General features: G+C 47.3%; 1 protein-coding gene across 10 annotated transcripts in view; it reads left to right on the forward strand.

Annotated features, from left to right (window-relative positions):
* Dennd2b (DENN domain containing 2B) overlaps positions 1–23947 on the forward strand; it is a 145756-nt gene extending 121809 nt beyond the window's left edge. For all 10 annotated transcript variants that reach the window (XM_090348188.1, XM_090348186.1, XM_090348192.1 and 7 more), the window contains 15 exons: positions 997–1212; positions 2189–2285; positions 2897–2941; positions 4515–4699; positions 5688–5797; positions 6006–6075; positions 9288–9365; positions 9904–10044; positions 13633–13781; positions 18076–18253; positions 18525–18566; positions 19269–19380; positions 20531–20770; positions 22135–22221; positions 23218–23947. In XM_090348188.1, the coding sequence (XP_090204314.1) occupies positions 997–1212; positions 2189–2285; positions 2897–2941; positions 4515–4699; positions 5688–5797; positions 6006–6075; positions 9288–9365; positions 9904–10044; positions 13633–13781; positions 18076–18253; positions 18525–18566; positions 19269–19380; positions 20531–20770; positions 22135–22221; positions 23218–23252 (1785 nt within the window). In that variant the 3' untranslated portion in view covers positions 23253–23947. The remainder of the gene's footprint in view (positions 1–996; positions 1213–2188; positions 2286–2896; positions 2942–4514; positions 4700–5687; positions 5798–6005; positions 6076–9287; positions 9366–9903; positions 10045–13632; positions 13782–18075; positions 18254–18524; positions 18567–19268; positions 19381–20530; positions 20771–22134; positions 22222–23217) is intronic.
* The last annotated feature ends 2017 nt before the right edge of the window (positions 23948–25964 follow it).

Consider the following 25964-nt stretch of genomic DNA (forward strand, 5'->3'; position numbering starts at 1 on the left):
TGGGATTTGAACTCTGAGCCTGGGTGCTGTCCCTGAGCTCTTCAGCTCAAGGCTACCACCCTACCCCTTGAGCCACAGTGCCACTTCTGGTTTTCTTGTAGTTAATTGGAGGTAAGAGTTTTATGGACTTTAGTGTCCAGGCTGGCTTTGAACCGCAGTCCTCAGATCTCAGTCTCCTGAGTAGTTAGGATTACAGGCGTGAGCCACTGTGCCTGGCTCTTTTCATTCTTTCTTAGTGTCTCTCTCTACCTTTCTTTTTTTGGACCCAGTACTTGTTCTTGAATCCAGGGCCTGGATTCCGTCCCTTAGCTTTTTTCACTCAAGGCTAGCATTCTGCCACATGAGCCACAACTCCACTGCTGCCTTTTGCTGGTTAATTGGAGCTAAGGTGCTTACAGATTTTCTTGCCTCAGCTGGTTTCAAACTGTGATCTTCAGATCTCAGTCTTCTGAGTAGCTAGGATTATAGGCATTAGCCACCAGTGTCAGGTTGCTTTCTGGCAGAAATAATGATCTTTTCATCTTTCTTTCTCTCTTCCCTCCCTCTCTAATCCCTCGCTACCTCTCTAACCCCCCTGGCCCCTCCCCCCTGCTTTCTCTCTTTCCTTTTTTTTTTTTTGTCACTTGAACTCAGGGCCTGAGCACTGTCCTTGGGCCTTCTCAAGGATAGAGCTGTACCTTTTGAGCCACAGCACTACTTCCTGCTTTTTCTGTACATGTGGTACTGAGGAATTGAACCCAGGCCTTGGTGCATGCTAGGCACGAAGTCAAACTTATGGCTCATGATACTTTCTTTAGGGAAACAAATACCTACTCTATCTTAGGCCTTTTCTAATTCATAGCTATAGTCTTTAAAATGAAACTCAGGCCAACAGAAATTCACCTTGGGGCTGGAGAAAGCTGAAGATGGCAGCTTTAGCTTTCTTGTCCAGATCTCAGAAGATAACTATGGCTACAGCATTTCTGGCAAGCCCTCATATTTTCTCCCTAATTCCAGCTGTCCCTGAAACCCACCAGCCAGTCTATGCGCAGTGGGAATTGGCCAGAAAGGAAGAGCCACCGGCTGCCACGCTTACCCAAGAGACACAGCCATGATGACATGTTGCTGCTGGCTCAGCTGAGCTTGCCATCCTCACCTTCCAGCCTCAATGAGGACAGCCTCAGCACCACAAGTGAGCTGCTGTCCAGCCGCCGGGCCCGCCGCATCCCCAAGGTATCCTTTTCAAGGATTCTAGGGGCCTGGGCAGGTGGGTAGGCAGTCAGCTAGCTGTCCCTCCTGGCAACCAGCTATCCCTTCCCTCCCTCCCTCCCTCCCTCATTCCCTCCCTCTCTCCCTCTCTCCTGCATTCCTTCCTTTCTTCTTTCTACCTTCCCTTCCCCCTTTATTCCTTTCCTCCCTTCTTAATTCTTTTTGAATCCTTAATTCTGGGTTCCATACCCTGTTCTCCTTTTCACCTGGATTAATTACCTTTTCCTACCAATAAGCATGTCTTGACTGCTTTTTCAGGCTCACATGTTAGATGAACGGGTCAGCCAGGATACCCCATGAGTATGTGTGGTATGTGAATTTGGGGATCTCTGTGTACACATAAACATTTCTAGACTTTTAGGGATCTAAGTATTAAAATACAGGTCTTTTTTGTAACTCTGGTAACTGAAGAGTTTTCTGCAATGATTTGCACACATGGCCATCAGGCCAAGGTCCCTAGCCCAAAGCAGCAGGATTTAGCCTGAGGGTATTTTTAGCTTACAAACAATGCTTGGGTATATTGGGAATTTAGCTTCTTCCTGTCAAGGCCCCAGGTTATGGCCCAGAGGGGAAAGGCTAGAATCTTTGTTCCTGTTTTTACATCTGAGAAGCTCTTTGTGTGAGGTTCCATCACTCTTGGGACCCAGGAGTTCCCATCCTGTGGAGACTGATCACAGTTCCTTCCTCTGGGGATCTAAGTTTAGTGTCCTTGTCCTGGGGCAGGAGAACTCTCTCCTGGGGAGGGGAGGTAAGGGGAATGAAGAACTAGGGAGCATTGCTGGTGAGTCTCCATTTGAAGGGAGAACCCATGATGTGACTAGCTTGCAGAATGTAGAAAATTTTCATCAGTATAGGAAAGGGTAGGCTCTTAATCTGTCCTCTTGGAAACAGGGGCAGGTGGTGTTAGGGTTACCTCACCCTTCCTGCTTTTCTCACCCAGCTTGTACAAAGAATTAACTCCATCTACAATGCCAAGAGGGGAAAGAAGAGGTTAAAAAAACTGTCTATGTCCAGTTTTGAGACAGCGTCGTTGAGAGGTAGGCCTAATACTTGAGCTGGTTCAGCTTTTGGGGGCCTTTGGGCACTAGGGATGTAGGAAAGCATGCACTGACCTCAGTTTTCCTTTTATGATCTGGTCATGGGGTGCTTCTACTTTCTAGGATGGTAAAACCCTGCCAGGAAATGGCCACATAGGAGGGAGAGCCAAGGAGAGAAGTCAACCCTGGAATAGATTGACTTCAGGCTTTGGGCCTGAGCTGGAGGCGGGTGTGGGAATCGGTTTCTGGCAAAAGGAAAGCCCCGACTTACTGAGCATTGAGGTCTGTTTTCCATTTCATGTCTTGGCTTGCTTGAAGTGGGATTTGCTTATGTTCCAGGCCTCTAGGCCTCTCTGCTGGCTCAGCCTCTGACCCTGGCTCTCTCAGCTACCCTATCTCAGATCTGGTATAATAGGACTTGTATGTAGATTGGTACCTGAGATCTGGATTCTGACAGATCCTGGTACCAAGCCCCTTAAGCTCCTACACACCGATATGTGCCCAGGTTAGCTCTTATCTACCCCTTGTGAGAAAAGTTGGAAGGTAGGACTCCAAACACTTTCTTTGAGGACCGGGCTTAGCAAGCATTTGCTCCTGTGTTACTTTTCCAGATGAGAACAGTGAGAGCGAGAGTGACTCTGATGACAGGTTCAAAGGTAAGGCCTGGTACCCCTTCCCAGCCTTGGTGGTGGGGACCCAACCCTCCCTTTTACTGCATGTGTGCTCCTAGGGTCATGCTGGCTTTGCTGGAGTGGCCACCAGAACAGGGAGTTGCAGAGAAGTGTGTAGTTCTTGAGAAGTCAGTTCTTCTTTTTTTTTAACCAGTCCTGAGGCTTGAACTCAGGGTCTGCATGCTGTCCTTGAGCCTTTTCACTCAAGGCTAGTGCTCTACCACTTGAGCCAGAGTACCACTTCTGGCTTTTTCTATGTATGTGGTACCAAGGAATGGAACTCAGGGCTTCATGCATGCTAGGTAAGCATTCTACCACTAGACTACATTCTCAGCCAAGAACTCAATTCTGAGTTCTTATAGCTCAGCCTTTAACATTTTACATTACATGGTAAATCCAAGCATTGGTCTTCCTTTGCTAGTGACCCTTCCCACACTTTTCAAGCCATTATCCGTGGGAATTGGTACTGGCTCTGCAGATAAACGTTTCAGAGAAGCTGGGTGCCAGTGGCTCACACCTGCAATCCTAGCTACTCAGGAAGCTGAGATCTAAGGATCGAGGTTCCTAGCCAGTCCAGGCAGGAAAGTCCATGAAACTTCTATCTCCAATTAAGCCAGAAGTGAAGCTTTGGCTTAAGTGGTAGAATGGGTAGCCTTGATCAAAAGGAGCTCAAGGGCAGCCCCTAGTCCTGGAGTTCAAACCTCAGGTCCAGCAAAAAAAAAAAAAAAAAGTTTCAGAGAGTAATTGAGATTGAGATTATAAGTACCTCTTTCATTTGTAAGAGTTGTGCCATAAACTGAGGAAACCAGAGCCTTAGAGGCCTTCACTTTTATTTCCTGAAAGGTTCTGGAATCATTGTATTCTAGAGGTTGTTGACAAATTCTCTCTCTCTCTCTCTCTCTCTCTCTCTCTCTCTCTCTCTCTCTCTCTCTCTCTCTCTCTCTCTCTCTCTCTCTCTCTTTGGTGGGTTATGGGGCTTGAACTCTGGGCCTGGGTACTGTCCCTGAGCTCTTCAGCTCAAGGCTACCCCTTGAGCCACAGTCCCACTTCCTTGTTGACAAATCTCTGTGCTCTGCTACTGAGAAACCCAGCCTAGACCTTCCTGGATTATTACAGTATATGGGAGCTTGCCTTTCTTCCCCACTTCCATTGGTCCCTAACTGGCATGTGAACTTTGAATTTAGGGACAAAGGCTCAATTACAAGGACTCTGATTAGGAGTCTAAGGATGAAGCCTTTATGTGTGTTCATACCTTGTGATTCAGAGCTTCTGTGTCAAGAGGGCCAACAGGGTGGGTGCCAGGGCTGTCTTTAGGGAGTTTTGTTGGCCCCAGCTCAACTGCCAGAGGTTCCAGAAAAATAAGCCTAGTAGCTCCCTGTGTTAGGATAGAGACCTTGTGTGGTCATGGACAACCAGAGGCAAGCACTTCTTCCCCCGACCTAACTAGAGTTAGACAGATAGGGTGTGATTCAGAGGGATTGTTGAGTGTGTTGGAGGGGCTGATCGGAGGTGTGTGAGGGGCAGCCTACTTGTCCCCTCATGTGAGACCTGCCCCTAGCCCACACACAGCGCCTGGTCCACATCCAGTCCATGTTGAAGCGTGCACCCAGTTACCGGACGCTGGAGCTGGAGCTGCTCGAGTGGCAAGAACGGGAGCTCTTTGAGTACTTTGTGGTGGTGTCCCTCAAGAAGAAGCCATCCCGAAACACCTACCTCCCTGAAGTCTCCTACCAGTTTCCCAAGGTGACACCCCCTCCCCCAGGCTCCTCTCCCCTCCCCTCCCTCTCACTTGGCCCCTCTGGGAAGAGGGTTTTCCTTCTAACTTCTCATCTGGTGTTTGGGGGCCTAGTGCTTATTTAGAGGATGAGGCTGAAAGCACTTCTCAAAGCTAAGCATAACATGCATATTGTTAAGCAGGACTGCACCGTTTTGAGAAACCTCTGCAATGACTCTCTTCCTCAGTCTCTCCTTCCCTTCCTCCCTCTCTCCACTTTTCTTCCTTATCCAACAACTCACTCATGTAGAGTTTACAAATTCAGAATTCGTTCACATAGTTGTGGAGCTGTGCAGTGGTCACCACAATCAAGGTTAGAGCATTTTATCACCCATCAAGAAACCTGATGTCACTCCCTTGCTAGTCACTCCCTACCACCACCCCTCCCTTATCTCTTTCCACTTCTGTGCCCCTTGCCAGTCAGCTTGGCCTCCTTTCTTAGAACACTCAAGTCTTTTTACTTTGCCTTGCCTGCTTGGAATTTTCTTTCTCCACCTCTTCTGCCGGCCCTTTCTCAGTTTTCAGTCTGCTCCAGTGACATTTCTTTCTGAGGTCTTTCTAGGTGCCTGGATGTAGCCCCTCCTCCTGTACAGTTCTCTCTTGTATATTTATTTCTTTTTGGCGTCCTCTGATAGGTTGTTTTCCTCACTCTCCCAGTATAGATCAGGCCCTTGTCCACATTTGCATGTGTAGCTCACAACACAGCACACTGACTGTCAGGTGCCATGTGCAAGGTGCTCAGAACTCAGCACTTACTGAATGCATGAATAAGTAAACGATGCTTCAGCTCACACTCCAACCTCTGTAAGAACTAGGGGCAGGACAAGGTTTCTGAGAAGTATGAAGCTGGTGGGATAGCATTTAGGAGCTAGAGATGCTTCTCACTCATCCTTACCCCTGCCCTGAGCTTCCTTATCATCTCTTGCTTATCTCTGTCCTTATTCCTCTTCCCTGCAGCTCGACAGACCCACCAAACAAATGCGGGAGGCAGAAGAAAGGCTCAAAGCCATCCCTCAGTTTTGTTTCCCAGATGCCAAGGACTGGCTCCCTGTGTCAGAGTATAGCAGGTGAGGCCTGGCCTGGTCTAGCTGAAGGGAGGACGGGGACATAATACCCCCAAGAGCAGCAGACAACTGAGGGGAGTTTTCCTGGGTTCAAACTTGCTTTCCAACTCCTCATCCGGCCCCTGGATGATGGTCCCTGTTTTTGGGGACTGCTGCTAGGGTCCTCTGCTAACTTCCTTCATGCCAGACTTCTCCCTCTTCCTGGTTCTAGTGAGACCTTTTCTTTCATGTTGACTGGGGAAGATGGCAGCAGACGCTTTGGCTACTGTAGGCGCTTACTGGTAAGTAAGGCTATTCAGCCTTCAGAGGCTGCTGGGTAGGAGATGGGCTGGGATATTTGTTTGTGTTTATATGTCCTTCCACAACTAAAGTTGACACCTGAGGTCTATTGAGCCCATCCCTTCCTCCTCACACAAGCATATACACTTGCATGGAGGAAGCATTCTTGGGATATTAGAGTTCAGAATAACCCCTGGATTGGGCCCCAGGATCTAAGATTGGACAGTGAGGAAAGAGTGGATCACCTTCTACTGGATTGTCAGGATTTTTTAGTCTTTATCACTTTTTCCTTCATCCTATTTTTTTTTCTTGCATTATAGGCTCTGCTGCTATCTAGTTATATTAGTCCCCCAAACCCATATGTGTAGATGTATCTAATAAATTGCATCCTCACCCCATACATGCCCACTCTGATGTGGGGAGGGAGCCTTAGCCATGGTCCAAAAGGACTGGAGTCTAAGCAGCACATTCTCTGAGATTCTTAGAGCAGATGCCTTGTACTTGAAAAAAATGCATCATGTTTTGCCTATATAAGCCATTTGGGGCCAGTAGTTTGGCCTAGTGATAGAGTGCTTGCCTAGCATCATGAAACCAATTCCTTGGTTACCACATACACAAAGAGAGCCAGAAGTGGTGTTGTGGCTTAAGTGGTAGAATACTAGCCTTGCGAAAGCTCAAGGACAGCACCTGGGCCCTGAGTTCAAGCCCTAGGACTGGCCAAAAAGAAAAGAAAATATAAGCTATTTTACAAGGGGAAAAAGTCATTTTTCATCTCTATTCCCATCATCTCAAAAAAAAAAAATTGAAGCAGAGACAATAAGAACCAGGAGGTAACCAAGGCCCAGAGACTGACTCCTGCAGGTTATTGGTTTATTCACAATGTGTTGAGGTTCTCTGGGGTTTAGTGGGAGAAGGACTCACAAATAGCAATTTAGGGCTAGGTGAAGGAAGTCCTAGGTAGGGGTCAATTATAGCAGATCTAAAAAAACTCTAGGCCATTTATTCCTTCATTCAGAAACACTTATATACCTGGCTTGGGTCAGACTGTATGAAGACACATAGAGATGAGTTCTGAAACCAGGCATAGTGACACAGACCTGTAATCTCCATACTCAGGAGGCAGAGGCAAGAACATGGAGAGTTCAGTTGCCAGCCTGGTCTGCATACTGAGTTCTATGGTAGGCTGAACAACCAAGAAAAACCCTGTCACACATGCAGAAAAAGGGTAGCTTACCTAGCATGTGAGAGAGGAGAGCGAGAAAAGGTGGGAGGGAGAGAAAGAGGGTGAGGGGAGAGAGACAGTTAGTGTAGCATAGACCCTATCCTTAAGGAACTTTAGCTAGTGGGGCTAATTTTTAATATTGATGGGATAAGTAGGAGTTGGGGAATCTCCAGCCTGAGAGCCATATAAGGCCCTTAAAATCATTTAGTATGTGACAGAAGACACTCATAATGTTGCCATTTGCCTGTACTGATAATTTTGTAAGGACTGAGAATGATGTGGTAAATATCCAAATGGCCCTTTGGCTCAGATTTCCTAGTAAACTTCTGTTGAGGATCTATCATGTTCCAAGGTAGGTGCTTTAAGTATGCTTTTGTTGCCCATGGAGTCTTATAATCCCTGATTTACAGTTTAAGAAATTGAAATTCCATGGTGGAATGACTTGGCCAAGGTCACACAGCCAGTGAAGGGAAGAGCAAAAACTGACTTTAAGTCCTTTATCATCAATCTGGTACTCCTGGATCCCCAAAGTATGCTCTGGGGAGGACTGTTTGGATATTAAGTGTCCAGGGAGTGGGGCAGAGGAAACATGGAACAGTTCAGATGCCATGTAGAGAGCCAGGCCGAGGTCAGCATGTGCCTGGGTCCCCTGGGTCTCAAAGGAAGAGTGTTCCAAAGGCAGCTTTTGCCAGCACATGGATAGATCAGGGCTGCTCCTTTGCAGTGGGGCTGCTGCCCCCAGGGAAGAGCATGTTTGTCCTGGCCCTTACAGTGAGGGCCTGGGCTGGGTCCCTGCCAAGGGGGCTGGCACTAGCTCGGCATTCCTGCAGATTGGACACAATGATTCTAACCCAAATCCCACATACTTGATTTAATCACTTGGGGCTTTAGGGAAGGCGGGGGAGAGGGAAAGAGAGAGGAGTGAATTTCAAGCCTAATATGGACAAAAACAGATTCTGCCTTCTCTTTAGATCTGTGACGTGTGGCCAGCAGGTTTGGAGACTGAAATAGCCCCATCTGCATCTGCTTAACAGCCTACATGAGGGGCCAGCACCTGCTGCTCTCTTCCCTCCCTACTGGGCCTTGTCAGACCCTACAGGCCTCAGTCCAGAGGCAGTCACAGGCTGCTGCCAGCCCCCTGTGGGACTGTAGACTCTCCCAGACTACTTGTGGGGGCTACAGGCCTGGAGAGCCCACAGGTCCCATCTCCTTTGCCTGCCCTTTAAATCCTGCTTTCTTTTTTGCTTCATAGTATACCTTTATATCCCATATTTTTATATCTCTTTCCCTCCCTATATCTCTTTTCATCCCTGCTTGTCAGAAAACAAGCAGGCTTTGGAGGCAAGACAAAAAACAAAGGCCAAAATGACTCCTGCCTGCACAACTTCTGTTTATATAACCTTAGGGAATGGCTTCATCTTTTTTTTTTTTTTTTTTAACTTTGTGGCCTCATCTGCAAAACAGAGGTAATCATGCCTCCCTTTTCTATGGGTGCAATTTGTCTTCCTAGAATGCGGTTAAATTAAGGAAGGGAAAACACGGCTGAGGAGAATTTTGTAGCATTTCCTCTGTTGGGAGCATAAAGCTACCTATCTTGCTCTTAGTGAGACCCAAGTTCTCTAGGGTCCCAGCCTTCGAGACCTAAACCCACAAATCATCCTGTGGCATCTGCCAAAATACTTTGTCCTTTGCCAACCACTGTCAGTGATGTCCTGGGAGGAGGAGAGAGCCTGTGTAGGGCTTGGTAGGAACCTGGCATCTTGGGCTGAAAGACCCAAAGCTTGCCCCTAAAGAATAGCAACCTGTCTTGGGGGACCTGGTTTGGTTTAGAAGTTGTTTATAGAGTCTTCTTCCACTAGAGGACAGTACTTAGAACTCAGTTCCCAATAATAATAATTGTTATGGTTATCATATAACACTAATGATAAAATTCATACATTTTCTGTGTGTCTATCTCTCCGTCTCTTTTGTCTCTTCTTCATCCTGGCCCAGCCAAGTGGGAAAGGGCCTCGTTTGCCAGAGGTGTATTGTGTCATCAGCCGCCTTGGCTGCTTCGGTTTGTTTTCCAAGGTAAGAGACTCTGGCTTCCTCCCCAGACCCCAGCTCCCAGCTGACAGCTCCCATAGGAATGGCTGCAGCCAGCCAAGATGAGAAAACCACCTGTGTAGAGCGGGTGAGAGAAAGGGAATATGAGAGCAAGTCCGAGTGAGCTCTGTCTTTATCCCCAATCCTGGCTCCTTACCTAGCTGACTGGTATTCCTCCAGCATCTGTGCTAACAGTGACTGTTTATGTCAAAGCCCACCCTGGGCTGTGGATAGAGTCAGTGTCCTTGGGGGAACCAGGAGGGCCCAGGAAGCTGACTGTCGGCTGATGTTTCCTTAGCTCAGCTGCTCCCCTTTAAAGGACTAAAGCAAAGCCAGTGAGGGAAAGAATAATCACTAACTGCCAAGGAAAATGGGAAAAGTATAAAGATCCTGGCAGGACAGTCCAATCATCTCCTGGTCTCCGGTCCAGCTTGGGGAGATGTCAGACTGCCTTCCTCTGCTTAGGATGTAGAAAGGCAGCTCCTGACACCCTTTCTCTTTGGGCTCTTGGTGGTGGGCACAGGTCCTAGATGAGGTGGAGCGCCGGCGTGGGATCTCTGCGGCCTTGGTTTATCCCTTCATGAGAAGTCTTATGGAGTCACCCTTCCCAGCCCCAGGGAAGACCATCAAAGTGAAGACTTTTCTGCCAGGTGCTGGCAATGAGGTAGGGACCGCTGCTTCTCTTCCTTCCAGCTCTGGCTAGGACTGGAACTGGACGTGGCCAGTCAGCATTGCAGCCTTTAGGACGCATACCTCCCTCTTCCTTGCTCACCATGCCTGCATACCCAATCATGAGACTGAAAGTGAACCATGGAACTCTGAATAGTGCACAACTCTCTGCTCCTGGGAACCTTCCCTTACACAGTAGATAAAATAGCACCCCACGTACTTTCCTTTTGTGTTAGATATTTACTGCATATATGCACGCTTCCACAATCAAGGATTATGCCCCGCTTTGCACAGTGTCATCAAGTTAAAGAGGACAGAGCTCTGTCCTCCATGAGTTTCTAGTCTAGTCCAGAGATCCTGGTGTTAAAGAAATAGATGATTCTTAAATGTGTTAAGAATCAAGTGAAAGCAGAGTGTAACAAAGAGACTGGTTAGGGTGCCAGGAAGGGCTCCGCTGAGAAAGTGAGATTTACCTAAGCAGTGAGTAGAGGCAGCAAAAATGAAGCAGGAAGAGGGAGAGGGAAGGAGAAAGTGGATGGGAGATTATTCCAGGGAGCCGGAACAGAGTATGCGCAGGCAGGAGCGTGGGAGGTGCGCAGGCTCGTTAAGCCCCTGAAAAAAGACCAAGGTGGTCTAAAGGGTATTGAGCAGTGAAGGGTAAATAGGACAGGCATCAAGCCACAGTGCTCCTGCGAAGCCAAGTTAAAGATCTTTTATTTTCTCCAAGAGGGTTAAGGAAAGCTCTGATAGCCTTTTAAAAAGTTGCTTTGGCCACCACGCAGATAATAGGGTGGAGTAAAAACAGAGACCAGCTAGAGTATAGTACAGTCAAACAGGCAACATAGGACTGTAGCCCTAGTCAAGGCATGGTGGAGAGGGTGAAGAGACATAGATGGATTTGAAATGTGTTTTAGACAGAGGAGCAATGATGCGTTGTGTTTGATGGGAAGGGGAAGAATAAGTGTGAGGACCAGGTTTCTGATCTGAACAGCAGGGTAGTTGATGAAGCCAAAGCTTGAGATGGGAGCATGTGAAGGAGGGGCCATGATGAAGATGTGGAAGCAATCAGTTTTGTACATACAGTTTTGAGATACAGGTAAAATAATTGATAGGGAAGAGAGGAGCCTAGGACTGGGTCCTCCTCTGTCCTACCACAGAGCAGTGTCAGATTCATTTGGAAGTGGTAGGTAGAAGGCAGTGGCAAAGTTGTTACTTAAAAAGCAAGTTGTGGGGAGGGGAGTTTGGCCTAGTGGTAGAGTGCTTGCCTAGCATGCACGAAGACCCGGGTTCAATTCCTCGGTATCACATACATAGAAAAAAGCCGGAAATGGTGCTGAGGCTCAAGTGGTAGAGCTCTAGCCTGGAGAAAGTCCAAGGATAGTGCTCAGGCCCTGAGCTCAAGCCCAGGACTGGTGCAAAAAAAAACAACAAAAAAAACAAGTTGTAAATAGTGACCAGATCAGGCTGAGGCATGACAAAATGCCATTTAGGAGCCCAGAAGCCTGTGTGGCATAGATGTGTGAACAGCTTGTAGGAGCAGCTTTTCACTGGGCTTAGCTTTGAGGCCAACTAGGTAAGGAGACAGAGAATGTAAGAAAATGGGGAGCAGGGAGTTGGTGAAAGATGTGTGGGTGCTGGTATGAATGGCCCCAGCGGAAGAAGTTGAGGTTGCAGGAAAGGAAAAAAAAATACACTGAGAAGGTAGGTGTTTCATTAGAGAACTGACTTTTATTAGGAGAAGAGGGAAGGATTCTCATCTGATGGCTTTGTTTTTTGCAACCTCAGACAGCAAGATGGAGGATTTGGGTTCTAGAAGAGGGAAGCGTTCACATTATGTTGCTGAGAGGGAGACGGACTTGAGAGGCATGGAGGTGTGAGGTCAATGGCAAGGACCTGCTGGGGCTCCTTTTCCTCATTTTCTGTTAGAGGGACACTAGGCGAGATGAATAATCTTGGGTGTAGGACAACTGACCTGGCCCTGCCAGTCTAACATCATGACTAAGAGGTCTTTAGATCTGATCTTCATTTCTCATCTGTCTGATTTGGATTCTTCTTCCCCACTGATCCCTGGTTGCTTTTGTGCAGATGACATTTCCCATCTTGTCTTTGAAATCCAAGTGAAGCAATTTATGTATGGAGGCGCTTCCCTGACTCTTCACCTGCCATGCTCAGATGTTAATCCCACCCTTCCTTTCTCTTAACACAAGCCTGTGAGCCATGATCAATTCTGAGATATGAAGTAAAATGATTAGTAGATAGGGAAGCGATAGGAGCCCAAGACTTGGGCCTTCCTCCGTCCTGCCTCCTGCCGTGGAGCAGTGTCAGATTCATTTGGAAGAGGTAGGAAGTGAGGAGAAGCCCCACTAGGCTGCGGTCTCTAGGGCAGGATGAATGGAAAGAGGTTCTCAAGAGGAGAGCTTTGAGACTGAAGAGGATGCGGAAGGCCTCTGGCATAATTATGGTGTGGCATTCCCTCTGCCCACAATTACTGAGCACTTACGGAGGCCTCCTCAGTACGTGCTACTCACTGGGCCTTGTGGGAGTTTAGCACTGGCAAGAGAGGCAGAGAACACAGGTCACTGTGCCTTTTTTGCTGCTTTTCTGAGGCTCAGAGGGATGTATACTGAGTTAGGAGTTAAAATTCCTTTGCTTGCTTAAATTACTAAGAACAAGTGAGATTGTGTAGGGTATAAGACTCTTGAGAAGAGTGAACTTTGCTGCCTCAGGTTTGTAAGAGGGAATTTGTTTCTCACTCCAGTTTTTAGGAAGCCTGCATGTCGCTGCTGCCCACAGATGCTGAGGGACCAAGCATGAAACTAGGCAGGGTGTCATTTGTTCCTCTTGCCGTCACTCCTAGGGGTCTTTACTACCTTCACCCTCATGACTTTGCCCTGAGAAGTAGGTTTCAGGGTCAGCAGCCTTAGGACAGCTCTGGCTGTCCTATGATGAAGACAGTTCTGTCTAACAAGATCTTTGGAATAGCTAGTCTTTCCATGTGTTTTCCTCATCCCTGGCATAGGGCTTTGGATGACAGAGATAAAGGCAGGATGGCAAGACAAACAGTCTCTGGAAGGAAACTTCCTGGCAGGAAAGGGTGGGGACATGACAATAAGCATAACATCATTGCCTTCCCAATGATAGCTGAGACTTGAGTACTGGGACGTGGAGACACCCCACTTCCTGTGGGCTGCAGAGCAAGGATGGATTGTGGGATCTAGTCAGGGTGGAGGCCAGGATCCATGCCTGGGGAAATAGGCCAGAGGGAGGGGGACATGAAAATATTAGCCTGTTTGCTGTCCTTTAGCCATAACAGCAGTCAGTCTTCCTCCCTTTCCCCCACCCTTTCCTGAGATTCTGCATGGGCTGCCTCCGCCCAGTCATCTCCCATGTTTAGCCCTCTTGTAGGAACTGACTTAAAGTCTGAGCAGAGGGGAGGACTGCACCTTACTGCTTAGTGCAAAGATTAGAGACTGTTGTAAGGAGAGGGTGGGAAGGGAAACCATCCTGCAGGCACATTGTGTGGGGCCCACCACGGTGACCCTCACCTGGCCTTTGCCTACTCATTTCCTTTGCTCTCCTGCAGGTATTAGAGCTGCGGCGGCCCATGGACTCCCGCCTGGAGCACGTGGATTTTGAGTGCCTTTTTACCTGCCTCAGTGTGCGCCAGCTTATCCGAATCTTTGCCTCTCTGCTGCTGGAGCGCAGGGTCATTTTCGTAGCAGATAAGCTCAGGTAGAGCCTAACAGAAGTGGGGGAAGGCACACTCATTAACAATCAACAAATATCTACTAGTGTATGTTATATACTATAGTATTGGTATATGATGTGTGTATGTGTGTGTAAGAACTCTGTGTGGTTTATATGTTGATACATGCAAGTGCATATGCATGTGTGTGTGCCAAAAGAAAAAAAATCAAGCAGGAGAGAACAATGAGCAAACTTGGAATGAGAGATAATGGTCTGGGCGCACATAGGTTGGCAGGATTGGGAACCCAGTGAAGAATTAAACATGAAGAGGAGGGTCTCTTCCTCCTTGGCAGCAGCCACAAGTGTACCAGTGCACCTATATTAATATGGAGAAAGGTGAGATTACACCTGTAATCCCAGCTAATCAGGATGCAGAAGCAGGAGGATTATGCATTTTGAGGCCAGCCTGGGTACAGTTCTTTAGACTCATCTCAAAACCAAAATATGTATGGCCAAGTGGTAGAACACCCACCCACCTAAGCAAATGTTAGGAGGCCCTGACTTCAGTCTCTAGTACTGTAAAATATAAAATGGTAACAGCAGTAACAAAAAAGTGCTGGAACATGACTCAAGAAGTAAAGTGCTTGCATAGCAAGTAAAAGTTCTTGGGTCCATTCTCCAGTACCACTATATATGTATATAAGAAATTGAAACTGAGTACCCATGGCCCCGGCCTATAATCCCAGGATTACGGTTCCAAGCCAGACTAGGCAGGAAAGGCTGTGAGACACTTATCAGTAATAAACTACTCAGAAAAGGCTGCAAGTGACATTGCATTGCTAGTGGTAGAGTGCTACCCTTGAGCAAAAAGAAGCTTAGGGACAGAGCCCAAGCCCAGAGTTCAAGCTCCAGGACCAAGAAAGAAAGAAAGAAAGAAAGAAAGAAAGAAAGAAAGAAAGAAAGAAAGAAAGAAAGAAAGAAAGAAAGAAAGAAAGAAAGAAAGAAAGAAAGAAAGAAAGAAAGAAAGAAAGAAAGAAAGGAAGGAAGGAAGGAAGGAAGGAAGGAAGGAAGGAAGGAAGGAAGGAAGGAAGGAAGGAAGGAAGGAAGGAAGGGGAAGGAGGGGGAGTGAGAGAAGGGAGAAGGGTGAGGGGTGGGTGGAAAAAGAAATGGAGATTGCTAGCAGTGGTCCTTCAGGAGGAGGCAAGGCTGCCTTTGTGGGGTGCTGCCTTGAAGGCACAAAAGCCATCCAGTGAGGGCCTGGGAGGTGCCCTTGGTGACGGGTGGTGGAGTGGGACCCCTGGGAGCTGTGGAGAAAGGCCAGGTAGAGGGTTGAGGCTGCGGTTGTGGGCAGAGGTGATTTCAGGAAGACTGGCTGCCAAACCAGGAAGAGAAGATTTCTGGAGACTAGAGGGGCCCAGGAGCTGGTTTAGGAGGGATGAGTTCTAGCACTTGGTCCAGAGTGTTGACATGTTTTTACAGGTGGAGGTCCCTGTCTGGGATGGGGTGGCCAAAGTGACTGTTATTGGTCATGAGGCATTTTAGGAAGAAAAAAGTTAGACTCTTCTTGGTAGCTGAGGGTTTTTTTATTTTTTGTGTTCTAAATAATATGTTAGGATTGGTCAGGCTGGAATGTTGGTGATACATTGTTCTTTTTGTCAAGAACGCTGTGGCAAGCAGTGGTTTCCTAGAGTAAGAGTGATTAGTCCCTTAGCCATTCTACCTGCTATGTGCCTGTGTGCTTGAATGTGTGCATGCATATGTACATGCATGTATGTATGTGTGTGTGTGTGTTATTGCGATGAGGGCAGAGGGAACACAGCCTTTCATTGTGTGGTTCCCCAGCAAATACAACTCCTGTGGCATTTTCTTCTGTCTATATGAGGTGAGGGCAGAAATGGCCCTGTATTTCTCATAGGTCTCTGGGTCAGGAACCCAGGCCCACCCTCAGCCCCAGGGAAGGCAAATGGAAAAATGAGAGCTGCCAAACTTCCTAGAGGTGGCCAGGGTTTACAAATGACGACTGTTCCTCCTGTGTTCCCATCACAGCCCCAGTGCTTCAATGTCTGTCATTGTAGGTGTTCCGTGACACATCACACCTGGTGAAGGGGCCTCTCCAGGTAGTTTGAACCAGCTGTGGTAGCTGCTCCTAGAACCCTGCTCCTACCACTTTTGGCTGGCAAGTTTCAGGGCTCCAAGCTGCCTAGCAGTAGAACCCTGCCCTGGCCAGACCACAAGTGGCCTCTGACAGACCCTGAGGTTCTGTTTCTGAAGATTTCACCCCCCACTCAGGCTGAGCCTCCTTTTCCCACCCCCACCTCAGCCCAGCTCCCCTAGGGCTGTGAATACAGCTATTGTTTCCTGTGGTTTGCAGCTGCCTCTGAGCACATTCCAGGACCCTTCTGGGAGGAAAATAGCTTAGGCTCCTGTTCTTCTCCTGCTCAGTGTTCAAATTCCGCCAGTCTTCAGTCTTAGAAAAGATGTCCTCTCCATCAGGGTCTGCCTCTGCAGGGGGGAGAGGGCACATGGGCCTAAACTGTGATAGATTGACACACTGTCCTCTAGCTTATGTCCCTTTGCTATTATTTTTTTTTCTTTCTTACAACTCTTCTATTTTGAGGTTATGTTTATGTGGGGAGGCTCTGTATTGATTATCTCTAAGGGTCATGCAAATCCTTCTGCCTCCCAAGCTCCTGGCCCATTTGGAGGAGATTATAGAAATCAGGGTGCCCCCAAACTGAGATAGGGCTTTTCCAGATCTTTTCTAGGTTACTTCTGTTGTTCCCAAGTGAGAAGCTGTTGCGGTGAGGGCACCCATGTCTCTTGTTTCCAGACCCAGCAGTATTTTAGGTGTCCATAGAATAACAAGATAGCCAACCATATAAGGCCCTGACTGACAAGCGCGTGCGCACACACGCACACACGCACACACACACACACACACACACACACACATCAAGGTTCTTTAGGAAAGGAGATTTGTTTTTGTTTTTAATCATATATGGGTTCCCAAGCCTCACTTATAGGGCATTAATAATCCCTGTTCACTAGACCCCAGGGCTGGGCGCATCACATAACCCAGACAGGTCTTGAAATTGCTTTGTGGTTCAACTGGCCTTGAACTCATGATCCTCATACCTAGGCCTTCCAAGTGCTAGTATTACAAGTGTGTACTACCATACCTGGCTGAGCTGCTCAGAGAGCCCAGGGCTGATGGGGGAGGAGAGGCAGGGGAATTGATGCACAGAGGAAAGTAGATTTGAAAATGAGCTCTGGACTCTTGGTTCCTGTGTCCTCATCTGTATGTAATACAGCCCCTGAGATGAAGGTCTTACTGTTGTGTCAGATGCTTCTTCCTCGGCCCCTAAGTAGCTGGGATGAAAGGTATCTGTCACAGTAAATCTCCTTCTGACAGATGTGGGGGATCCCCTTCAGACTAGATATGTCTCGTGTTTTCTGGCATTTCCTGTCCCCCCCCTCCCTGACACACACACACCAGGTTCTGCACACATCTTCATGTGCAAGCTGGTATCCCAGCAATTGTACTTGTTTCTCATCATCTCATAGAGCTTGGGAAGCTCTGTGAACTTCTGAGACTGAAAGTTTGGAGCCCCCTTGAGGCCAAGAGACGGATTCCCTCACTGAGACCTGAGAGGAAAGAAGGGGACATTCAGCCTGATTAGTATGGTGCCTACACCTCACTCTTAACTCCTTGTTCAGTCAGACCACTGGAGAAAGGAGTAGAAAACTAGAGGGCAGAGAAGTAAAAGTGACTCCAGGCTAAAAGACAGCAAAACTGTCCCAGCTCTGTCTCTTATGACCAAAGTGACACATACCCCTCCTTTTTTAAAATCACAGGCCTCAGCAATGAAATGCCCCAGCTGTGACCTTCCCATACCTCATTGCTGTGTATTTTTGTCACCTCTTGCTCTCATAGCCTTTGTGCCCCCAAGCTGAACTGATAGCCTAACTAGCCTGGTGCCTGTGTGAGTGTATGCGTGCGTGCGTGCGTGCGTGCGTGTGTGTGTGTGTGTGTCCGTCCTTTGTATGTTCCAGTGTTGCTACAAATGTCTGTGGCTATCTCTTGGTACAGTGTCTGCTGAATCTAGCACTGGTGTCCTTGAGGCCCTAAGCAATGGTCAGATGTGTGTGGGCTCTGCCACTGGAAGATCAATCCCCAAGCCCTTGAGTCCCATTAGCATCTTTGTTGCACCAGGAAGTTTGACCTGAAAGGATGTCCTGAGTCCCCAGCAGTCTCTTAACTATCCTTCTTAAAGGTTATGGGACTGGACTGGTCAGGTGGTAGACCTGGGCTTAGGGACTCCCTCTCTCTCTCTATTAGTACCCTGTCCAGCTGCTCCCATGCTGTGGTGGCCTTGCTGTACCCCTTCTCCTGGCAACACACCTTCATCCCTGTCCTTCCGGCCTCCATGATTGACATCGTCTGCTGTCCTACCCCTTTCCTGGTTGGCCTGCTCTCCAGTTCCCTTCCAAAACTGAAGGAGCTACCTGTGGAGGAGGTAAGGCACCAGGAGAAGCAGCTTGGGGGGTGGGGCTGGAATGAGTTCAGGCGGTTAGGGTGGGAGGAGAGAAGGCTGTTGTGATCTTCCTCCTGGACTTTCTAGGCCTCTATTTAATTCTGTACTTTCTCCTGGGGGTGAGTGGGTCTATCTCTGGCTGGATTTTTTTCCCTGTCTTCTGTTCCTGGGTAAATGGAGGTTTGGAAGTCTGGCGGAGGGCACTACAGAACTCATTCCCTGAACCACTGCCTTTAATGACTCCTTTTCTCAGGCACTGATGGTGAATCTGGGATCTGATCGATTTATCCGGCAGGTAAGAGCTTTAAGGCTGCAGAACCTCAGCCTGCTCTACCCTGGGGTGGACACTGTTAGACTCAGACCCCTAAGCACCTCACACCACCATAGAAGTCAATCTCTTGGCCTGTTTGTTGAGTTCCAGGTTCCATGCTCACAGAGTAGACAGGGATGGGGAGATGCTGACTGTCTTGGGAACCCTTAGCCCCAACAGAATCTGCCTTTCTGATTGGTGTCATTGCCTTTGGAAGGCATTTTGGGAATGTGAAGACAGGGCTAAGAAGTCTAGGTTCTGCCACCTTAGAGCCACGTGATCTTGAACAGGCCTCAGATCTCTGAAGTAGTGCTCTTATATGTAAAGTAGGGATGGTGATAGCACCAGCCTTGAAATGTTCTAGGGATTAGAAACATTGCTAGTGTGTGCTTTGTAATGTGAAGGTTGGTAGCCATTGTTGTCAACTGCCAAAAGCTTGTTGATCATGGAAATTCTCCTAAATTTCCTACAAATGAGCATAACAGTCAATAGAATCTACAATACTGGAGCATTAACAAGGCTTCAAGATATGGCTACAGAGCCTGAAGATAATATGAGACACAAGCTGGGCCACAGTCTCCAAACTCACTGTACCTCCACATTGGAGCTGAAGATAAATAGGAGAAAGACTTCAGTCAGGGCTTAGTCAGCTGTGACTATCATCAGTGTGTCTTTCTTGTCCTACAGATGGATGATGAGGACACATTGCTACCCAGGAAGTTGCAGGCAGCTCTGGAGCAGGCTCTAGAGAGGAAGAATGAGCTGATCTCCCAGGACTCTGACAGCGACTCTGATGATGGTGAGTGAGGCTAGCCCAGGCAGAATCTCTGCGACCCCAGGCTCCTTATGCTCTGGACCTGGGCTTCATGAGTACCAGACCCTTTCTAGCTGATGAGGCTCCAGGTATAGGACCTTGGTCTCACTCAGTACCTGTTTTCATTTTTTTCTGGTACTAGTTTTTCAACTCAGCGCCCTGAGCTTGCCAGGCCAGCACTGCCATTTGTAGTCATGCCCTGCCCCCAGCCATTTCTGCTTTCAGTTTTGTTTTGTTTTTTAAGAGTCTTATACTTTCTGCCCAAATGACTGTGATCCTTTATTTTCTTTTTTATGCCTCTTAACATAGTGACAGGCACACACCACTACACCAAACTTTTATTGGTTACAATGGCATCTCACTGTTTGCCTGGGCTTGCCTTAAGCTGTGATTCTCCTGATCTTTGCCTCCCAAGTGTCTGGGATTCCAAGCCAAAGCCCCTCTGCCTGGCCCCTTGCATGTTTTCCACCTTAGGACATTTGACTCTGTAGCCGGCAGGTCTGCGCTGCAGTGAAGAGCTGTCTGTTTGGATTCTGGAGGGAGGCTTTGTTTCCATGGCTGTGGGTTTGGGGCACCACAGCCACTAATGGTGTGGGCTCCCAACTTTCTTCTTGAGCACGCTGCCTGCCTTTTTCCTCTCTGACTGAGATCTCTGGTGCTAAAGCTTACCTAGAATCGATCTTTAGGTATAAACTTTCTGCTACGATGCTAGAACTGGTAGCTTGGCAAGAACTCAGAAAGACCCACCCTGAACTGCCTCCATCTGCCGATTCCTCTACCTTAGGATATTTGAGAAGGAAAATGCTGAGGCAGCACAACTATGAAGCTTTGTCCTTCCCTTTGGGTCTTCCTTCAAGCCAATAGAAGAAGCTGGAAGGCCTCCCTTTTCTTGAGAGGCTAGGAAAGTAGCAGTACATTGGTCTCCAAGTTTTACTTTCATTCAGCAAGTGTTTGCCAGCCTTCTTGTTTAGAGCAGTTTCTGACCTTCTAGGGGCACTTCATGTGAACACAAGGGATAGTTTCAAGAGCAAGAACTGGTACTGGCTTGAAGTTTTGCTGGGAGAGAGGAAGCTTAGATTGGGAAAGGCCTTGCAAGTTTTGATCCAAACCTCAGAAATTGTCTTTTCTCTTCCAGAATGTAATACCCTAAATGGGCTGGTATCAGAGGTGTTTATCCGATTCTTTGTGGAAACTGTCGGGCATTACTCCCTCTTTCTGACCCAGAGTGAGAAGGGGGAGAGGGCCTTTCAACGTGAAGCCTTCCGCAAGTCTGTGGCCTCCAAGAGCATCCGTCGTTTTCTTGAGGTTTTTATGGAGTCTCAGATGTTTGCTGGCTTCATCCAAGACAGGGAGCTACGGAAGTGCCGTGCGAAGGGTAATGTGCCTGAGGGTGTGGGGGCGCAGGGGAGAGATAGGGAGATGAGCCTTCTCTTTTATGCAGTAATCAAGCACTGTGATGGTAGCTCTTGGGAATCAGCTAGAACCAGGCCTCTTTTTTTTCTTGCTTTGGGTGGTACTGGGGTTTGAAATTTGTACTGGGAGCCTCAAGCTTAATAAACAGACACACTGCCACTTGAGTCCTGCTCCAGCCCTTGTATGCTTTTGTTACTTTTCATGTAGGTTTTATACATTTTACCTGGGGCCTCCCTCAAACTGACCTTCATGCCTGTGCCGCTAGCATCACACACATGCATCATCATGTCCTGTGGGCCAAGCTGCTTAATTCCCATTCTTTTCTGATAGAAACCTGCAAAGGAGCAAAGTTCTCCTGTCCTTACTAAATACCTCCACTAGGCATGCACAGGTGGAGGCTTCCATCTGCTTCAGAAGCTTGCCTTTGGCTGCCCATCTCTTTTTTTTTTTTTTTTTTTTTTTTGCTAGTCCTGGGCTTGAGCTCAGGGCCTGAGCACTGTCCTTGGACTTTCTCAAGGCTAGAGCTCTACCACTTGAGCCTCAGCACCACTTCCGGCTTTTTTTCTATGTATGTGGTACCGAGGAATTGAACCCGGGTCTTTGTGCATGCTAGGCAAGCACTTTAACCACTAGGCCAAACTCCTGGCCCCCCTGCCCATCTCTTTATCACGTGTTATTATTCATTAGCAAAGGATCCGATTGAGTGATCTGGGGACTTCTGATGCCCCAAGGACTGGGAAATTCCTTGGAGAGGATTGGGCTGCTTTAGGTAGTTTTTTTTTTTTTTTTTCTGGCCAGTTCTGGGGCTTGAACTCAGTGTCTGAGCACTGTCCTTGGTCTTTCTCAAGGCTAGCGCTCTACCACTTGAGTCATAGTACCAATTCCAGCTTTTTTCTATGTATGTGGTACCAAGGAATTGAACCCAGGTCTTCGTGCATGCTAGGCAAGCACTCCACCACTAGGCCAAACTCCCAGCCCCAGTTTTAGTTATTTTATCTCTAGTTATCAGTTCTCTCTAGGGTTTCTTTGTCTTTTCCAGATCCGTGTCTAACCTTAGTGATATTGTTTCATATTCCCACTAATTCCCAACTTAGTTTGATAAACCTTTTGGATCACATTCAAGAATAGTATAAAGGAAGCTAGAGGCACCCATATAGAGGATTCTCTGAAATGTGGGGTGGCCTCATCACTCTGCAGTTGACACATGTGCATTAGGAAGGTCTTTCCATCAACAGGGTGATTTGTGGTGTACCACTAAAAATCACTGGCTGAGCCTGTAAACTTATAGTAACTGTTCTCCCTGGTCCCCTTTTCCTTCTTTTCCAGGCCTCTTTGAGCAACGAGTGGAGCAGTATTTGGAGGAGCTCCCTGACACTGAGCAGAGTGGGATGAACAAGTTTTTCCGAGGCCTGGGTAAGCACTCTTATTACTAAGATTGCTGTGCAGTCAAGGAGGGGAGCCCTAGAGGATGTGGGCCTTACAATACCTTAATCAGGTCGGGAGTGGGGCCTAGTGGTAGAGTGCTCTCCTAGCATACACAAAGCCCTATGTCTGATTTTTTGGTACCCCATATACATACAAAAAGCCAGAAGTGGTGCTTTGGTTCAAGTGGTACAGTGTTAGTCTTGAGAAATCTCAAGGATAGTGCCCAGGTCCTGAGTTCAAGCCCTAGAACTGGCAAAAAAAAAAAAAAAAAAAAAAAGGGAGGGGGGGACTGGGAGTTTGGCCTAGTGGTAGAGTGCTTACCTAGCATGCGTGAAGACCCAGGTTTGATTCCTCGGTACCACATACATAGAAAAAGCCGGAAGTGGTGCTGTGGTTCAAGTCGCAGAGCTCTAGCCTTAAGAAAAGCCCAAGGACAGTGCTCAGGCCCTGAGTTCAAGCCCCCAAACTGGCAATAAAAACAAATACAAAAAACTCTTAAGTCAGTGCCGGCAGGTAATTATTCAGGAGCTGTCGACAGAGCTGGAGGGGAGCCCTTAATGAATGAAGATCCAAGTGCCCAGCTAGTCCGCTCCAAGGGTGTGCAGAACAAAATGAAACCACATCATCATATAAGTTGATTCTTTCTGGATATACACCTTCCTCAGTGAATCGAGGACCATTAGGGACGATGAGCTTTCCTCTAGGCATGAAGGTTTGTGGACCGCAGTGTCCCTCATGCTAAGCCCCACTCCTTCAAACTAAGATCACAGGCCATCAGTGTCTCAGTTTAAAGGGAAGCTGAAGCCAAAGAGGGTTAAATATTTTACCCCATTCAGTGCCTGAATTAGTGTCTTCACCACCCAGATTCAATGCTATGAACCTGTTTTATTTCCTATTGAGAAGGGTAAAATGGATGGCAAAGAGAAGGGAGTAAAGGTCAAATGAGGTGAATTGAAACATTTTTCTCTTCTCTCTGGCTAACAGGCAACAAAATGAAGTTCCTCCACAAGAAGAACTAAAACACCTTTCCCAGTAGCAGAGTCCAGTGCCTTGCAGAGGCTGGTGAGGAGAGGGCTCAGCTTGGACCCCTCTTTGCTGCTCTGCCCCATAGACCCCCACCTCCAAGTCAGCCAGCCCACCTCTGCCTTCACCACATCCCAGGTTACTGTTTGTAAATAATCTGCTGTAAGCTTTCTTAACTGTTTTTGTAACAAGCAAAGAGAATCTGGTAAATATTTGTATATTCCCAAGGGGCCCGGTGCTTTCCTGCCTTGCCTGAACATGGATGGAGTATTGCTGGGTGCTTGGTGACTGGCCAATTACGTGCAGCTGACTGTCTCAGCCAAACCACTGATTTTCCCTGGAGGCTTCTGGCCTGCCTGCCTGCCTGCCTGGGGCCCCTGCTGCCAGTCTCGGGCCCTGGAGAGCAGATGCTGTTTTGTTATGTACAAGAGAACTATTATTTTTAATCTTAGAGTTTCTATTTTTTTTCTTAGTCTCCTCCCTTTAGCCTCTGTTTTCAAAAGACAAAGGCTATTCAGTCTCCATTTGAAGCATGGAACCAGGTTCTAGGCCTGGTGCTGTCTGAGATGGTCAGTGAATTATGGGACGCCCACCCTCAGCTCTGCTCCCAGTCAGTGGTGGCCATTGATGCGGTACAGGGCATCCCTCCTTCCACCATCAGCAGGTGTTCTCAATAAACAGTGTACAGTCATTTGGGCCCAAGAGCCCCATGTGTCCCCTGGCTTCATTATTTTGGATTCTTTCCTGGGAATGGGTGGAGAAGTCATTCAGGGATACACCATTATGTGAACAGTGCATGAATGGGTTATCTTCAATGTGAGTTACTGACCTCCCATAAAATTGAATTTTCTGGTTTGATTTGTATGACTAGACTATCACCATTGTTCTTGTTTCATTTCCTTCATTTCTAGTGATAGGAAAGAATGCTCTTTGGTATTATCACTAGGTGACATCATAGGATGTTCTGATATTGGTGGACTGAAGCCCTGGCCACAGCCATGACCCAATGACAATTTTTATCACTGTGAATACTTCCACTGAAATCTAGGTTTGTATCTAGAAGTTCTGATACATCCCATGAAAAAGCAAGTTAGGATTATTGGGGAATAAGGGTGGTTTAGGCATTTTTACCTACCTACCAAGATCTTGAAAACAGATTTTGGATTGGATTAAACTGGAATTCTCATTGGTAATAGACTTGGGTCTGGCAGGATATGGACTGTAAGGCTGTGGTATCTTTGACCCTTAGCCTAGACACTATTCAGAGCTTCCTTCCCTTTAATTTCTATTGAGACATAAAGGCCCCAGCATGTCCATAGCTGGAGGTGCATCTGTCTCATAATCAGTCTCCTGGGAAGGAAAAAAAAAAAAAATCACCTCTGAATGCTACTCAGTTGGCTTTGATATCTTCCAGGAACAGAAGGGCTGTGTTTAAGGCCACGTGAATCTGTGATTGCAACTGAAGTCAAGAAAGACAGGGATCATATCCAGAAAAAATTTGAGTTGGGTATTTCCACCAGAACTCATTGTCAAGCTCCACAATAATTACAGAAATCGATTCCTTAACAAAACATATCGTTCCCAAAAGATTCTCTTGATGTCTGTACCTGTGTCACTTTTCAATCTCCTATTGCTGAGGCCTCAAAGAACTTTTATACATGTGATCAAAGCATGAGACAAAGGTATAATACTTAAGCTAGATGTGGTGGCTCATGCCTGTGATCCTAGCTACTCAGACTGAGCTCTGGGGATAGCGGGTGAAAACTAGCACCAAAGTCAGTAAGAATCTTATTTCCAATTACCACCAGAAAACCGCAAGTGGCGCTGTGGTTCAAGTCCCACGACAGACCAAAAAACAAGGTGTAATATTTTGCTAAGTTTTTCAACATTTGTGTACTTTTAAAATGTTGCACATCTTAAACCTTAGGTCAGTTTCAAAAAAGGTTTCCTTCCTTATGCTGGGGATACACAACCCTCATCCCAGCTGAAAACTCACTGGATATAGTGGATCTGGTACCAAGCTCTGCTTCCACATGCCTTTGGACTCCTTTGAAGCATGAACCCTATATTAATTTAATACAAAGTTCAGAGTATGAGATGCTGAATGTGCTAGATAGTACTACTCCCTACAAGTATTATTGAGGCACACTAACTACCTATGGTAGTCTCAAGAAGTCATCACATAAAACTACTTTTGAGGGCTGGGAGTTTGGCCTAGTGGTAGAGTGCTTGCCTACCATGCACAAAGAAAGACCCCGCGGGGTTCGATTCTTTGGTGCCACATACTTAGAAAAAGACAGAAGTGGTGCTGAGGCTTAAGTGGTAGAGCTCTAGCCTTGAGAAAAATCCAAGGACAGTCCTCAGGCCCTGAGCTTAAGCCCACAACTAGCCAAAAAAAAAAAAAAAAACAAAAAGCTACTTTGAAACATACTTTTGCTTGTTACCATCCTTTGCTAAGACTGCCACAGGGACTTATACCAACCATAGGTGTAGGACACTTAACTCTAGGCAGCTCAGAACTGCCTTTCTAAAGCCAATGGATATTCTCTGCATTCAGTGTTATTTGTCCAGTCCAGTTTGGTAGTTTGTCCCAAGTGTGGATGCCAGCAGTGAATCCTGAAGCCAGCCATTAAGGAACCAGTTATCACTTCCAATACCCCACCCACCTTCCTTCCCTTAGCCTGCTCTACTCAAAATCAGAAGCTGTA

This window comes from Megascapheus bottae, chromosome 16 (assembly GCF_031878675.1).
Source record: "Megascapheus bottae isolate mThoBot1 chromosome 16, mThoBot2.hap1, whole genome shotgun sequence".
NCBI lineage: Eukaryota > Metazoa > Chordata > Mammalia > Rodentia > Geomyidae > Megascapheus > Megascapheus bottae.